This window comes from Quercus suber, unplaced genomic scaffold (assembly GCF_002906115.3).
Source record: "Quercus suber isolate HL8 unplaced genomic scaffold, Cork oak 2.0 scaffold_34, whole genome shotgun sequence".
Taxonomy (NCBI): domain Eukaryota; kingdom Viridiplantae; phylum Streptophyta; class Magnoliopsida; order Fagales; family Fagaceae; genus Quercus; species Quercus suber.
The window spans coordinates 1621751-1639470 of NW_027069499.1; the positions used below are offsets into that span (position 1 = coordinate 1621751).

Below are 17720 nucleotides of genomic sequence, written 5' to 3' on the forward strand. Positions count from 1 at the left end.
GTTACTATGGTTTTTTAGTAGAGTTATGATGTGTCTTTGTGTTAGAACTCTTTTTCTTCACCCTTGTGTGTGTGTTTGTTTATTAAAAAAAAAGTGTGAAATTGGGTGTACACATAGGATATATATGAGAGAAAATATCTTTTCTCTTACAATTTTGCTTGGGCCATCATTTTTTTTCACTGAAGTTGTCACACCTTCTCTCACATGGTATTTGCCGCTTCACTTTGGGGCCTCTACCATACAAAAACACATGGAAGGAGAAGTGTGGAAAATTGGATGAAGGATTCTATGTCGCTAGACATATTGTTTCTTTTACATTCACTTATGAAACATATCTCGTTGAATGTAATCCTTACCAAGTTATGGTACGCATACATTGTGAGTGTAGTTACGTATATATTTTTAAGGACAAAGTTTAGTTTCAAATTTAAAGTTTTTTTTTTTTTTTAATTTACTATGTGGCAATTTATACAAGACCATTGGAGTGTATTATTGAAACATGTCTATAACTCATCAAGTAATGTGACTAAAACTACACGTATATCAATTGTCACATAGTTGAAGGGAAATGATTTCAAGCCAATTTCGAAATAAACTTTTTTTCTGTTTGAAACACTATTTATTTATTTATATGATTCAAAAGGGGAAAGAGGAGAGATTTTGAACGGATGTCCGGTGATAGCCTATTGAGGACGTGGACCACAGCATACCTTCAATAGGAGTAGCGGTGTTAGCTTCAGCACCAGCCAGCCACTAGAGTCCATTTTCAGTTTATGAAGTCCCAAGTTCCAACTCCAATACCAGCCTCACCCTCATTTTCCAAAACCAAATCCAAATCCCTTCCTTTCTCTCTCTCTACTCTCTTCCTGAGACTGAGAGTGAGAAGAGAAAAATATGGCATCAATCAGCTTCCACAATTCGACCTTCTCCGTGAACAGCTCAAGAATAACCTCATTTCCTCATCGTTCCCCACCCTCTAATAAACTCTTCCTTGGCAACGCCTTAAGCTTATCTAAACCAGTTCTCAGCCTCCGTTCTCCAACTCACACACCAATCAAATGCTCAGTTTCTCAAGCTACAGACACCACCACTCCCGATATCGGTGCTAATTTGATTTCCACTTCCTTTTCCTTTCTTTCGTTTTAGCTTCCTGTATTCGTAATTTCATACGTTTCGATTCATAATTTTTTTTTTTTTTTTTACCTTATTAGTGGTAATTTGGAAAATATCTAATGTTTGATTGTTTTGATGTTGTTCCTTGTTATTAGAGAAGAGCCAATTGATAAGGAGAAGTGATGTAAGGAATATAGCGATTGTGGCTCACGTTGATCATGGAAAGACAACTTTGGTTGATTCTATGTTGAAGCAAGCTAAGGTTTTAACTCCTTCCTTATTCATAATTCAACAATGACACTAGTTGTCTCCTCAGATTAATGAGTCAACTTCACATATCAAACAACAACAACCAAGCCTTGGTCCCAAAAAAATTTGAGCGGATTTTCTTATTTTGAATACTGTGTCTCCGTGTATTTCTGCTTGTCCATCTTAACATTCCCATTTCAGTTACACTTATTTTATGAATATATTTTTTCTTTAACAGCCCTATATTTAGTACCATAGAGCATGGCTGATAATAGTCATAATTCTTTTCTTTTCTTTTTTCAAAAGTTTCGGTCTGTAATCGATTACCTATCCAGATTGGTACGTTATTTATACAACTGAAGCTTATGCTAGCACTAAATTGTATAATCTTGCTGTGATTAGATTTTTTTGGGGGTGGGAAAATTAACCATAGAGAGACATGAGTAGTGTTGGATTTAATTGGGGTCTTTTATATGAAAGTTTGGATGTTAACATGTTATAACACCAGCGCATGATCCATATCGCTATCCCTGAACGGTAGCTTTTGACATTATGGCCAATGTTGCAGAATTAAACTTTCAATTTATATTCATGTACATATTTCCTTCGTTTACTTCATCTCTTTGATGGAGTAGTTTCTTTTTAATATAATTTTTCTTATCTGTCAATATATATATATAAATATTATTCGTGTACAGACTTTAAATCATAATCTTAATGTGCAAGACAAGATTTGGTCACCAACCCTAGTTGTGTATTGAATAAACATACATATAATGGTCAATAATAAGACAATACAGGTGATAAATTTTATGCAAATTTTTTATTTTACATACCCATTGAATTCAGTTTTCGTTTTTCGATATCATGCTTGGCACAACTAATTAGCTTTTGAGATGCTGAGTTTGCTGGCATATAAATAAGAAATTATGAAGCCTGCACATATTTACATCAATCAATCCCTTGAAATTGAATTATTACCGTTGAGAAAGTAGAATCATATAAATTTATTAAAATCCTAAATAGGACAGTGTTTTTGCAAAAACCATTGTAGTCACTGGTCACTTGTGACTTATAATTGCGAAGTGGGCCATCAAACTTTACCACTTCCTCCTTCCCCAATGCGAAGGAGAAAATGATGAATTTTAGTAATATATATTTCTAATTCCACTGTGCAGGTTTTTCGTGACAACCAATTTGTACAGGAAAGGATAATGGACTCAAATGATCTTGAGCGTGAAAGAGGAATTACAATACTTAGCAAAAATACATCTATCACTTATAAAGACACAAAGATTAACATAATAGATACTCCAGGGCACTCTGACTTTGGAGGGGAAGTTGAACGCATCCTCAATATGGTGGAAGGGGTTCTTCTAGTGGTACTTCTTTGGTACTTTTTTTTTTTTTTTTTGGGAGTGATATGCTTTCTGACCTTCTGATTTCTATGCAGATGATTATGAGGATTGATATTAACATTTGTGATTCTCATGGTGGTTGTTATATGCCATTAGCTAATTAAAGGTTACAAAGGGTCTTTTGCTATTTATTTATTTTTTTTTATAAAAAAACCTGAAGTAACAAACAGTTTGTGGATTTAAAGCCCTTCAAGGGCTAATATCATTTGTGGCAGCTGAAGCATTAATGTTTTCCAAGAATTTTTTTTTTCTTTGTGATCTGCATGTCCACAACTTTGCCCATTTTCTATTAGCAGTTATATTTGAAATAACACTTTACAGGGATTGGGTGAAAAGAAACAGTCAAATAGTAATGCGCTAGGCTAGATGTCAGCTTGGCGGGCCTTTTGTCTTTCCCTTTAGTTTGGCTTGTCATTAATATTACAAATACTCTAGGAATAAGTACCAGTTCAAAAGGTATTCTTTATTTTATTTATATTTAAATGTTATGTGAAGTTTTGTAATTTTTAAGTTTCTAGAAATGGGTTATCCTATGGCTCCATTGGGTGTTTCTTTTGGGGTTCATATTCAGTCGTATTTGTGAGTTTAGTTATTTAGTTGGGGCTTAGATATCAAAGCTAAGGAGTCATAGTGCTGTTTAGGGTTAGCTATTAGTCATCTATTTTATGTGTATGTGATATTTTCCATTAAAGAGGGAGAGAATATGTTTTCTAAATTTTCGGAGGCTATGAATCTTCGTGTGAAATTATGGTGATAAACAACGGCATCTGTTTCCTCCCTAAAATTAATTTATTCTTGTAGAGAATACTTTGAAATCATGATACATTGCTTTTGTCTTGTTATATAGGACTCTAGAGTTATGTGCTTATACCATGCTTTCTTCCTTAATGATTTCCTTTTCCCCATTTTCTTATTGCATGGATATGCTCGACTTCAGGAACTGGTGATTACTTCACATGGGGTTTGTTAGGGATAAGTTTGTGGATTATGCATTATAAGAGTTCTATTTATTTGGGTTTGGGTTTGGGTTTTTCTTCATAGGAAAGTGAGTAAATTTTTCAGAATTATACTTTTCTTCACTTAATAAAATTAAAGTTCTTTATGAACCTACTAATACTAATAATCACTCCAAAAGAATTTTTTTTTTAATTATAAATGATGTCGTGGGAGAATTTTCCATGATAGTGACCTTTTTCTTTTTGGTATTGGCTTGCTTTGTTATGATACCTCTTTAGAATCTTACCTGGTTATCTTCTGTTTCATGTGATCTGGTACTTAATTTATATGGCTGTTGCTTTTTGTAGGTAGATTCTGTTGAGGGTCCAATGCCTCAAACAAGATTTGTTCTAAAGAAGGCCCTAGAATTTGGCCATGCTGTTGTTGTTGTGGTCAATAAGATTGACAGACCATCTGCTCGTCCTGATTATGTCATAAATTCAACTTTTGAACTCTTTATTGAACTAAATGCGTCAGATGAACAGGTACCTAGTCTATATTGTGAAGTGGCAAATATGTGTTTCACATTGGTTATTGGGTTAAAACTATCTTGCTATTCAAAACAGTAACTATATTCTGCCTCCATCCATGCCTGAATAGATAAAAAGGTGGGCATCAAAATGGTCTGTTGACCACCATGGTCCATCTTTATGATAGGAATTATCAGGTAGTTATTATAAACATTGAGGATGAATAATGTGTTTCCTTGTCCAATTGGAAATCTGGATGTGAATGGGCAAGCCAGAAAACAAAAATAAAAATTTTATCCTATCCACTACATGGCAATTCAAATGATTAACCATGTGCACTTTCAATTATTTGAACTATTTAACAGTCATATGACTTGTTTAGATGACTTAATAGACATTGTGATTAATGTGTAAGTGGATGGTTACCTGAATCACCACTTAATTGGTTGGAGGAGATTCCTCCAATTCAGTTTAGAGGAAAAATATGTACAAAAAAATGTGGTTATAGATGTGTCCTCATAATTTAATCCTTATTTTCATTAAAGGTTTTAGATGCTTCAATTTTGTCTAAAAACACCATATAAAGTTTAATCTACTTGCAACTTTCATTTTGCCTGCAGTGTGATTTCCAAGCAATATATGCAAGCGGTATTAAGGGAAAGGCAGGATTGTCACCTGATAATTTGGCAGAAGATCTTGGGCCACTTTTTGAGTCTATAATCAGATGCATACCTGGGCCATGTATTGACAGAGATGGTGCACTGCAATTGCTTGTTAGTGGTTGTTCTTTCAATTCTTTAATGTTATTTATTTATTTAGTTTTTTTGTCTATTTGGATTTGGCATAGCGCCTTATACTACATAACAGCGATTAGTTGGATTAATTGGCTGTGGACCACACCTCATGACCTCATGAAGCAGGGTTCAGTAGTTCAAATCTCCCATTTCCCCTTCCCTTGGGGCGTTAGGGCTGAATGTTATTATGAGACTATTCCTTCATGCAGTATACTAGCCCCCTACATCAGTGTGAGGACAAACTAATCAAAGTAATTTTATTCAAACATTTTTAATGGAGATCAGTGTGATCACTAGTAGGTGGCTAAGAAATTTCAACCTCTTTTATATTATAATAATAATAATAATAATAATAATAATAATAATAAGTAATCAGTTTTATTAATGAGATGGATCTTGCTATTACCCATTATACATGCCCATTCGAAAAAGTTCTTACAAAAGATGATTTTAAATGAACAAATGAAACTCCTACATCTTCAAAGGGATGTCGGTTCCTCTCTCTCATATTGTTTGCATAAGGGGTGAATTTCAAGCACCAGAGGGTTTACTACACCAATTCCTCCATCCACTTAGTAGCTCAAACATAGTTTTACGCATTACGCAATGGAAACCAAACACAGAAAGTAGAATATCATAATTCATTTTTGTCACAAGGCAACAACAAATGATCCATAGATTCACTACATCTCCTACACATGCAACACAATTTTGCCATAGGAAATCCTCTCTTCATAAGATTATCACAAGTTGATGTCTTCGCTGAAGTTGAAGTCCACATAAAGAATAATCCTCACACCATTTATCATGCCAATACCTCATTCTTTGTGGTTTCCTTTGTCAAATTTCACAAACTTCATAAACATATACCAACCCTCTTATACCTCTTTATAAGTTGTAACCATGGGCGATTCATATCTTCATTTACTAGTTATCCCATTCTTCTACATTTCATCGAATCACTTGTCTCCACAAATGAGTATCTTCGGCCCCAATCCACCAAAGCCACTTACCCAACAAGGTTTGATTAACAGTGCCTAATTCGCATATCCCCAATTCTCCATTACAAAAAAGAGAGATCACATGATGTTCAAATTTACAAGATGGAATTCATCACTGTCTCCACTCCATATAAAATTCCTTTTCTAGTAAGGTCAACCTACTCCCTTTTGACAAGCACAATCACTTCCATCCCAACAATCTATAGTCTGAAGTCATACCCAGGTAATTCATTCGTTAGTAACCAACCATACACCCAAGGATTTTAGTCCTTTAATCAATGTTGTCTATGTCCCTTACTGGAACAATTTCACTTTTGCTCAGAGCCTGTCAAAGCTTCAAAGTAAATTAGAACCATTCTAATATAAAGGAGTTATTCCACATTTGTGTCACAAAACTAAGTGGTACCATTGGCTATTAGTAAATGAGAAACAAAAGATTGTTGTTAGTATCATTTCCGGCTTGAAACCCAAAAAAGATGAATCCCCCATCCTTACTTCTCAAAATTCTACCTAGTACCTAACCAAAATAAAAAGCAAAGTTGACAAAAGATCTCCTTGCTTCGAACCCCTGGAGCTATTGAAAGAACCTTTTTGGAACCCCAGTATTAAAAAAATGTATTGTAGTCACCCAAAAATAAATATAGCATCTCCACCGATTACCAAAGTCCATTCTCTCCATGAAATCTAATACAGTATCCCAATTGACGTGATTATGAGCCTTTTCAATATCTAGTTTGCAAATAACGCCTGAAAGTCTTCTTTTGATATGACTATCTAAATATTCATTAGTATACTTTCAGCAAAAAGCTAGATAAGCTGTTCCTAAATGGACACTAAGTCTAGAACTGTCTCTTTTCCACAAATGAATTTTGAGATTCTGAAATTAAGCTATCTAACATCAACTTCAATTCGTTGACCAACACCTTTGCCAGCAGTCAATAAACACTCCCAATCGAGCTAATAGGTTGAAAATTCCTATTATTTATACCATTATTCCTTTTAGGAATTAATGCAATAAAAGAGGCATTTGGAGAATTTTCAAACTTATAGAACTCATGAACCTCCTTGAATAAAGCCATAATGTCTTCCTCTCCAATTGATGAAAAATCCAACCCATTCACATTTGGCCTCCAATCCTCCGTTTATATAAAGTTTCATACCATTGAACAATTTGGTTTCATACCTCTAGTCTTGATAGATTTCCCCATCCACCTCCAAGCTCCTAGTGTGGTTTGCTTTCCTATGTCAGTTATATCTTGTGGAAAAACCTTGTGTTATTATTACCTTCTTTTAACCATACTACCAGTCTACCCTTGACTTCTGTCTCCATGAAATTTCTTCCAAAGTTGCCAACTTGCTCACTTATGATTTTAAATTTTCACTAGTCATCTTTAATTAATTAATTAATTAATTTATAAATATATTCCTCTTTTTGATAGCCTGTTTTCTCCTTCCTCATTGAGATTCCAAATGTCATTCTACTATATATTTTTCTTTAAACCCACACCCTTAAACTCATGCATTTCATTCCTTCTAAGCATCCTTTAATGCTTTAAGTTTCTGATGTAGTCATGGAAGATTGATTTGTTACTGCTTTGCAAATTTGTCTATTCAACACTTATTTTATGGGGTACAAAAAGTTGTACTTAAGAAATAAGCTATGGACATAAGCTCATCCAAACAAGCTGTTATGTTTGTATTTGTTTTATCTTTGTTGTTGTTGTTGTTTGTGGGTGTGTGTGTGTTTTTTAACAGAATCTTATTTGCACTGTCAAAATAATGTTTTAGGTTACAAATATCGAGTATGATGAACATAAAGGACGTATAGCCATTGGACGCTTGCATGCTGGATTTCTGCGTAGAGGATTGGATGTGAAGGTGAGTTTGATTTGAATCAGAAAGGTGGTCCGTGCTACACATTTTTGTATTTATTACTATATAATTGTGCATATTAAATCAACTTTGGCTTTTTTGTTTTGAAAGTGTTAATATTAGTGTCCCTCCCACCTCTTTGGGGGGCCTTGTCTTTATGCTATCTTTAAAATTTTGCTAATTTGGGTTAAAAATTTTATATCCCATTTCAGCAGAGGAGATTCCAATAATTTAAAACAATATTGACTATAACTATGCATCTTTGAATTTTTGGCTTGGTAGTTTTCCTTTTGCTTGTTGTCAAATCCATTTAATGACAAATTGCTTTTGCAAATATTCATTGTAGACTTTTATAGGAAAAAAAAGGGATATTCTCTCTTCCTACTAATAATTTTAACATTTCTTTTAGGTGTGCACCACAGAAGATTCCTGTAGATACGCAAGAATCACTGAGCTTTTTGTGTATGAGAAATTCATTAGGGTTCCTGCAGAACGTGTAGAAGCTGGTGACATATGTGCTGTCTGTGGAATTGATGATATACAGGTACATCAACTGATATCTTAATATTGATGTTACATTATTTTTTTGCATTAATAATATAGGGATTCCTAACTTTTAAGATAGTTTTCAATTAACAATAAAGGACAATTTTTGTCTCTTTTTTTTTGGGTAAGAATTTGTTGGCACTTATTTAAATTCTTTACTCAGATTGGGGAGACCATTGCTGACAAAATATCTGGGAGGCCTTTACCAGCCATTAAGGTGGAAGAACCAACTGTCAAAATGGCATTCTCTATAAATACTTCACCATTTGTTGGACGTGAGGTGTGTCTCTATAAAACTGTTTACATGGCGTTCTTTACTAAAGTTTCAGCCTTTTTATGAGCCTTGTGCAAAGCCGTCCTTGTAGGCAAGCCAAAAGGCCTAAGTATACATGCCTTTTAGTAGCACTTTTCTGCTTTAAGTGTGCATGCCTTCATGAGTGCTTAGATAAATCCTAATTTGATTGGTTTCATCTCTCCTTGCAAATATCTTGCATTCCATATATTTCTTGTTAATCTTGTAGCTTGTCTGTATTTAGTATTTTAGTTAGATTTTTTGTTTTGTTTGCTAAATTAGAAAAGTGTTGCATTGGAATGACTGTATGACTCAAAGTCTCTTTGTTCCTTTTTTAGGGAAAGTATGTCACTAGTAGAAACTTGCGAGACCGGCTCTACCGTGAGCTTGAGCGTAATTTGGCTATGAAAGTTGAAGATGGAGAAACGGCAGATACATTCATTGTCAGTGGTCGTGGTACTTTACATATCACCATATTGATAGAAAACATGTAAGTATAGGCTATTTGTTGCTCATGTTTTTCTTTTGCATGCATGTTTTTAAAATAATCATGCATTTTAGGCGAAGAGAAGGATATGAGTTTATGGTGGGACCCCCCAAAGTTATTAACAAAAAGGTGGATGACCGCTTGCTGGAACCATATGAGGTTAGTTTCTAATAGAGATTTCAAATAGAGATTTTCCTTTATTTCATGTCTGGGAAAAAGGACATTCATGTGCATGCTTTATGGTTGACATAGGTATAACATAGTTCAATGTTTCTTTTATCAACATTCTTGTCTTCTTCCTTGTGGTTCATTTAAAATAATTGAGAAGTGACTTAAGCCTTCATTTGTTTTGGCTAAAACATTTTCCAAAAAAAAAAAAAGTTTGACACATTTTCGGTGTTTGGCGTGAAAACCTTTTTCCACAACAAATATATTCCCCAGTAAAATAAAAACTAAGCAAAACAGGCTGGAAATAGATTGCTCTTTTGGAAAGCATAAACCATTATCTGAATGTAAAACAACACCCCCCCCCCCCCCCCCCCCCAAAAAAAAAGAAAAACCACTGTCTCTTCCCTCTAACATTTCTGTCTCTCTTATCCCTCAGCTGCCTTTGCTCTTAGTTCCCCAGAGCTGTTATTGATCCTGAACACATTATTGTCTATCTCCCAAAGAAACAGGACAATCTGTTTTTTTGTAGTACACCACAACCCCCAGCACACTTTATCGAATGCAAATCCCCATTTAAATCTGCAAAACAAAGAAGAGCATAGATGTAATTGAACCAAGAGGCTGAATTTTTCAAATCAGCAAATTCTTCACTAGTTCCACAGCTTCCACTCAGCAACAACAGGAGGTTAAACCGGCATGGCAATTCATATATTGACTATGCCACAACCCAAACCCTATGAATTTGAAGGCATGACTAATCTGACCAACTCCAAATTTTGGTTTAGCATGAACAGATCAGTACAAAATAGAGAACGATAAGCACAAAATCAAGGAACACTATATCCAAAACTAACTTCTCCTACCAAACTCAGTATCATGGCTAAATAGAGCAAATTGAAATGTCCAAAACTTTAGAATATGTAATGTATCTAGTATCCATATCAGGATTGAATAACAATCCTCAGATTTAATGGACTAATCCCAACGCAATATCTAAACATCTGATAACCAACTACATAATCCTGAAAATCCCTCAAATTGAGGATTGCAAATAAAACAGTAAAACCTCTAAAGTCTAAATCACATAGCTCTAGGTAACAAAAAAGTTAATCATGGAATATTTATGCTGCAAACTAACACCCTTGTACTAGAGATTTGCTTCCATCTTCAAGGATTCCTCAACCACTATGTGCACTTTACCGTGCCTACTCAATCTTTAAAATATTAAAAAAGTGAGCTTAACCATTAAGAAGTATATATACATAATGCAATGGATGGAGTCAATTATAGGGCTAGATTTACCTTTAAAACTCTAATCAGCTTTCCAGAATGTGCATTTTTTGAATGAATATCAATATGCATAAACAATCAAATACTTGAAAATGCCAATTAAATGCATGTACAAAAACGATATCAATGAGGATGTTATAAATTATTTCTAAACCTTAGACAGTACCTTTTTGGTTTTTCAGATATAAACCATATACACAATTCATTAAAATTATGAAAATCAAAGTCTATGGTCAACTAATCTTCTATGACACTCAAGGCCCAAAAATTGCTTCAGTTCTATCATTAAAAACCAAAGGCCAATACTGATCATCTACTGGCCATATATTTCTCTTACTTGATTGGGACTTGTTACACTGCATCAATACTGAAGGCTTACAACTTAACCCCTGTTAGCTAAGGCCACACTCCATTGGTTCTCTTTGATGAGATTGCTCAGGCCAAAAACTTGCCATATCTAAACCAGTTCTGAATCTCAAATGGGGTTCACGTTTTATATCTCAGATCAAACTTATAAGATTATCAAAGCACAAAAATGATAGTTGAAGATTAAGAAAGTAGTAATATTTAAATAGAATACATAAAAAGGTAACGTTTAAATAAGGGCAAATCCACTTGCGGTTTGGCTGAAATTTAAGTTGCCTATCTGGTTTAAAATTTGGTAGTTTACCCATCTGAGGTTTGACTAAAATTTAAGTTGTCTACTTATGGTTTGAAATTCCATAATACAAGTTCTCCGAGGGATAGTTTTTTATCATATTTGATCTTGTATTTTTGTGTTTTTTGTGTTTTTTGAGGAGAGAGACATAAAAATGGAGTCAAATTTATATATTTAACTCTATTTTTAACAAAAGTAGGTTATAGAAATCTAACTGAGCTAATCTCAAGTGAGTAAAGTGTCAAATTTCAAATCACAGGTAAGCAACTTAAATTTCAGCCAGACCACTAGTTGGTAAATTGTAATTTTCCCTTTAAATAAAATAGTTTTGTTCAAAGTAAACAGACATTTTAAAGTGCATGTCAACGATTTAATGTTGTCCAATGCTTTAGAACTTCATAAATTCATTGACCTTCGGGGAAAAAAAATAAAAAAGACGTTTTTTTTTTTTTTACCCCTTGGGCTATCTAGGTAAAATCAAATGGTACACCGTACATAAAGTAATTTATCAAAAAGTAATACTTGGATATGTAAAAGCATAATTCAAGAGTAGGTATTCTTTATTGATGAGTTTATTGACAGCAGTAATTTTCTTCTTCTTCTTTTTTTTTTTTTTTGATAAGTATAGTTGTAATCTTTATTGAGAGTGTTTTGCAATACACATCTTGTGTACTCCAAGGCATCCTTTTCTGATTTTAATAAGGTTTTACTTAAAAATTAAAAAATTAAAAAAAAAAAGAGGGGAAATTCTTTAGGACATGTGAAGAGAAAATCATCATGTCAATAACACTTTGTAAGAGTAGGTTGCGACCAAAATCCAACCAAAAAAACAAATAATAGTAAGACTTGCACCCTACATCGCCCCAAAACCTCCACATCACAACCATGAGGGTTGTTGCAGCATTGGAAACTCCATAAGGGTCACTCCAAGATCCCAAATTACAACCCAACCAAAAATAATAAAAGAAAATCATTGGCAACTGTTGTCCTCTTCCCCTCGCAAGTCTTTCACAAGACCACCCACACCAACACAAATCCAGTGAACTCATAGCTTACTAACTAAAAAATTGCCCAGATCATAACCAAGTCAGACTCGTCAAGTAGCAAGCCACCCACACAGCTAATAGCCACTCCCAGCTGCAGTGAATTCTAGCCTCAGACATCGAGCACAGAGGTAAAATCCTCGGTCATTTCTTCCCAACCCCCCATTGACTCTCAACATCCTTTGTTCCAGCAAAACCCATACCCACCTGACCCGAACCACTCCCTCTTTGCCCCCACACATCTTTAGCACAATCAAGCCCACCATGTTGATTGATGAGATCCCCACCCTTTTCTGACATTACCCTTCAGCCAATAGCCGCCCTCACTTATCCTTGTCACACCACCGCAATCCCATTGGATGACCTTCATCTTGCACAATGCTGCTAGGCTGCACCTCGTTGCTTTTTGGTCCAAGACCATTGCATGGGTCTGTTAGGTCAAGGAACGACCATTAATTTGCAACTTGCAAGCTTCCTTTAATTGTCCAAAAAAAGGGTGTCCAAATTTTGGAGTATAAGCCCCTCAACACATGGTTCGACCCACGAAGTTAATATATGGTAGCATGGTAGATAACAAGAGAGTCAGGTTTGCCTAGATGAAGCCTATAGGTTGAGCTCAGTATTTTGGGTGGACCTCAAACGAATTCTTATTAGGAGGCACAAACCTAACATTACTAAATAGGAAGAAATGAAAGAAAAACTTTAACATGAGTATATATCCCAATCTTTTCGGAAAAGATCTCTATCTCAATCTCATCATGGTAATTTCTAAGATCAAAGAGACATTATGAGGAAATGGAATAGACAATCAGTAGAACCATTGAATAAAACAAGATGCATCTTCACACTATCCCACTCCAACGCAATTTTCTATTAATCAAACCTTAGAAATATGGTAAAAGTTGTTCAGGACTTGTTTGCCAAGATGGAGTCATCAGAAGCATCAAGAAGTCATTGCCAATAACCTCAAAGGTAAAGCTTCATAAATGGTAGACAATACTGATGAGCCACCAAAATTTTTTATTGATTTAGAAGTATAAGTGCCAACAGATGCTGTCTTAACATTTGTGCAGCAAGAAGAATAGAGAGTAGCACCTAAACAAGAAGGTGAAATATCTTTTTTTTTATAAGTAATTGAAATTTTATTCAAACCATAAGAAAGAGTCGCCCAAGTATACTCGATGTATACAGCTGGGGATCATGACAATTAAGTACATAAGTGACAAACATCCATTAAATCATATATTGAAAAAAATAGAGTGGCTTCCTACGATAGACATCCAATTGGATAGTGTTCTAAAAAAGAAAAGTTTTAGATCCACTACTATCCTTTCAAAATCCTCAAAGCACTGGTTGTTTCTCTCCTGCCAAATGCACCACATCAAGCAATGAGGGACAACCATCCAGATGACACCATTGTGATGATGACCAAACTTTCCTTGCCAGCATGCTAAAAGCTCAACCATAGTCTTTGGCATTACCCAGTATATACCAAACAAGGAGAACACCATAGACCATAGCTTGAATGCAATAGGACAATGTAGTAAAAATGGTCTACTAAAAACATTCTCCCTCGATTTTTTTTTTTTTCCTTTGAAATAAACAAAGTCCAAAATATTAATACTCATATAATAGTCTGAAAATTATACATTTTGTTATTGGTTACATGGAATGGCTCATTGTGGGTAGCTAGAAAATAGTGTAAATGAAGAGTATTTTTTTTGCTCTCTTTTTCTCCCCCTCAAGACTGAACATTTTAGTATAATTTCCCTTGATAAGTGATGATGATTATAACATTGAACATTTTAATTGGCATGGATAAGTGATGACGATGATTTTATATAAGGCTGAAGATGATGTGGATTTGTAGCTCAATTATATTCATTTTTCTTAACATGAGGGGGTATTGCTTATGCATTGTACAAAAGAGTTAAGAACATCAAGCAAACAAAAGGCAGATATTTCTGGTAGTTATAAATAAATTGATAATTTTTTAAGCAGTTGTTGCAATATATTTTGATAAAAAGACCAAGTTATCCACTCTTCAGGAAGAATTTGTTACTAAATATGGATTGACTGCAGATTGCTACTGTAGAAGTACCAGAAGAACACATGGGGTCTGTAGTTGAACTTCTCGGCAAAAGGCGCGGGCAGATGTTTGATATGCAAGGGGTTGGGTGTGTAGCATTCTCTTTTCCCATTTCTCTTTTTTGTAACTTTCCAACTTTTAATTGAACTTTTCATAATTTATAGCAGAATTTCATGGTAAAGGAATGATATCATAATTGTGTGTGATCATTATTGTCTTTTAGCACGCAAAAAGTGTACCTATTTGATGAGGTTGAGGTGAAAAGAAAAAAGGTTCATATTATGTAGAGTTGAGATAGATTATTAGTATTGCAAGCTCATGCATGTGGGCATATATACATTGTGCACACGTATATGCATACTTGGTCACAGTCATGGTATTTGCATATAAATGCATATTCTTCCTCTACCAGTATTGTATAAAATATCTCATAATATCTTGTGAGATCCCTTTACCGCCATATCTGCCATACTTCTTGTGATATCAATCTATCTTCCCCACAAATGGTCCCTGCTATTGGTATCAATTTATTGCTTATGATATTTCCCTAAAATGCCATAGATAAAAATTATAGATATGAGAAGGATTAATTTTGTCCATGAATCAAGATTATTTTAAAGAATGCATGCATTCTCACATCATTTGTGGACATGATAAATGACATTCAATTTTTATTTATTTATTTATGCATATGTTTGATTATAATTTTTAATGGTTCATCAAAATCAAACACACTTTTGGTGATGCGGGTTTCTCCCCTTTTATAGAAAAGTCTGCACAGTGGTTATGCTGGAGTAGTGAATAATGGCAGTCTTGAATTTGCACCCTGACTATTTGTTACTTTGATCTAATAATCTGGAAATTTGTGTACTAGGTCGGAAGGAACAACGTTTCTTAAATATAAAATTCCAACACGTGGCCTTCTTGGTTTGAGAAATGCAATTTTAACTGTTTCTCGTGGCACGGCGATTCTCAACACAATATTTGATAGCTATGGACCTTGGGCTGGTGATATTACTACCAGGGATCAGGGTTCACTGGTAAGTTCAGACTTCTGAGGTTATTTTCTATATAGCATCCGTAGAAATGGTTTTGATGTTGAAGGCTTTTGGCTATCATTCCGTTGCTATACTTACAACAGATGTTCTGTCAGTGATTACTTTATTTTACATATGTTTTGAAGCTCCTTTATTTCAATTCATGTATCTTACTATTACATTGAAAATAAATAATCTAAACAATTGTGAAGGGTAAAGGCCGTTACAACAATAATCACACCCTGTATGTTTTGTAGTTATATTTGTAGTGATGTAATGTGAATTCCCATGAATTTTTGGAAGGTTAGTGCCAATAATACCAAAATCACAAGGATTTGATTTTCAGGTTGCCTTTGAGGATGGAACAACTAGTTCTTATGCCCTTTCTAGTTCACAGGAGAGAGGGCAGATGTTTATTGGTCCTGGAGTGGATGTTTATAAAGGTCAAATAATTGGCATTCATCAGCGGCCTGGGGATTTGGCCCTTAATGTGTGCAAGAGAAAGGCTGCGACTAATATCCGTTCAAACAAAGAGCAAACAGGTCAGAATCATCTCTAGTCATTACTCTCCTTACTATTGCACTGAAGAATGAATTTTGGTCACTTTTATTTTGCTGTCGAGTTTACATTTACCCTTTTCCCCCTTTGCTCAGAAGTTGTATTTAGCAAGTTATGTATTTTGACTGATAAGCAGATGTGAGATCAGATTTTTGCTTTTTTAATCGCCACATGAACCCAATTTTCAGCCAAAAATGAATTGCCGTATGAATCCTATGCCATGTAGGATTAAGTTAGAATTTTCATGTTGACCATATACATAATGCCGAACCCATAATTACTGACCAAGGGTTTGTAGAGTATGCATGATGATTAGTTTCAAGGCAAGTAGCTCTTATTTTAAATGGCCTTGAGTTCAATTATCAACTAAACTCAAGATTCTTACAATATGATGGTATTTGTCTATTATTTTTGTTCTTTTGATTAAATCTATATATATATATATAGTAATAGGTGAAGTTGAGAGAAACTCAAATCAGAATTCTAAATTAGAGTTCCAATTTTGTGTAATGTGTCTTAAATTATTTATTCTTAAAAATTTTATTTCTTAATTTTAGAATCAAATTTGAGACCACATCATAAATATTCATCAAAGTGAGTTATTAAGTACAAAAACCAAAAAGTTTAAAAAAAAAAAAAAAAAAGTGCTTCACAATAATAAATAAATAAAATGGACAATTTACATTTTAAACCTAATAATATCCTTACAAATTTTTTTAAAGAGTTAAAAAAAATATAAAAATGACTATCAATAGTATTTAAATTATATATATATAAGAATTATATTATTCATCTTATTGTATATCTTTAAGTGTATTCATACATATGCATGAAGTTACAAGCTAGTATAGTATAAATCATATAACTTTGTAGTTTGTACATCTGCAGCAGCAAGGCTTTGTTTATTGCATTTGCTAATCTATGTTTTTCTCCTAATGCAGTGGTTCTTGATACCCCATTGGCTTATAGCTTGGACGACTGCATCGAGTACATTCAAGAGGATGAACTCGTGGAGGTCACTCCATTACATATCCGAATGTGCAAAAATCCGAAGTTTTCAAAGAAAAAGTAGACATTCAATGTAGTAATGTAGCGTCCGGATCTGCCCTTGCAATTCGATTGATATCTCCCCTTTCGCACCATCTGTTGCCACCCTTACAGTAATTTTACTTATTTGAATTGTTTAGAGATAAAAGGGTACATGAACATGTACAACGAATGAGAATGTTAAATAGAGAATTGTACTTCTAGGAGATGGGCCCACGAACTTTTTGAACATTGATTTGTAATGGAGATTCTAAGTATGTCACTCATTTAATGGACCACAGGTCAATTTTTGGGTAAAGGCCATTCTAGCCGAATACATTCAAAGAAAATTGTAAACAAGTGACCACTTCTTGATTTTTATATTTGGGTGTTGCTAATGTCATTTATATTTCAGTACGCAACATATTTTCCAAATTGTATAGCGTATTGCACTATTATTCAATCTAATACCCTTTTTTTTTTCTTCTTTTTTTTTCTCTTCGGGATAACCTAGGTGAAAGAAGAGTTTGTGATGTTTACTCTCTCTCATTTGCTGAAGTTACAAGAGATGGATAGGGGATGATGTTGTGAACAATGAAAGAAAACAAGAAAA

General features: G+C 34.2%; 1 protein-coding gene across 1 annotated transcript; it reads left to right on the forward strand.

The window, feature by feature from the left end:
- The first annotated feature begins 650 nt into the window (after positions 1-650).
- On the forward strand, positions 651-17488 carry LOC112013005 (putative elongation factor TypA-like SVR3, chloroplastic). Its single transcript, XM_024045389.2, has 14 exons — positions 651-1102; positions 1269-1375; positions 2541-2744; positions 4085-4261; positions 4867-5019; positions 7830-7919; positions 8323-8457; positions 8623-8739; positions 9090-9241; positions 9313-9397; positions 14480-14574; positions 15361-15526; positions 15870-16065; positions 17023-17488. Exons 1-14 carry the CDS (start codon positions 895-897, stop codon positions 17151-17153), a joined length of 2016 nt encoding a protein of 671 aa, XP_023901157.1. The 5' UTR covers positions 651-894; the 3' UTR covers positions 17154-17488.
- Positions 17489-17720: the final 232 nt, after the last annotated feature.

Excerpts from the sequence above, each read along its gene's own strand:
- LOC112013005 (XM_024045389.2), top strand. The coding sequence starts at position 895 with ATGGCATCAATCAGCTTCCACAATTCGACCTTCTCCGTGAACAGCTCA. Across the intron at positions 1,103-1,268 it reads CACCACCACTCCCGATATCG|AGAAGAGCCAATTGATAAGG; the intron begins GTGCTAATTTGA and ends CCTTGTTATTAG. Across the intron at positions 8,458-8,622 it reads GTGGAATTGATGATATACAG|ATTGGGGAGACCATTGCTGA; the intron begins GTACATCAACTG and ends TTCTTTACTCAG.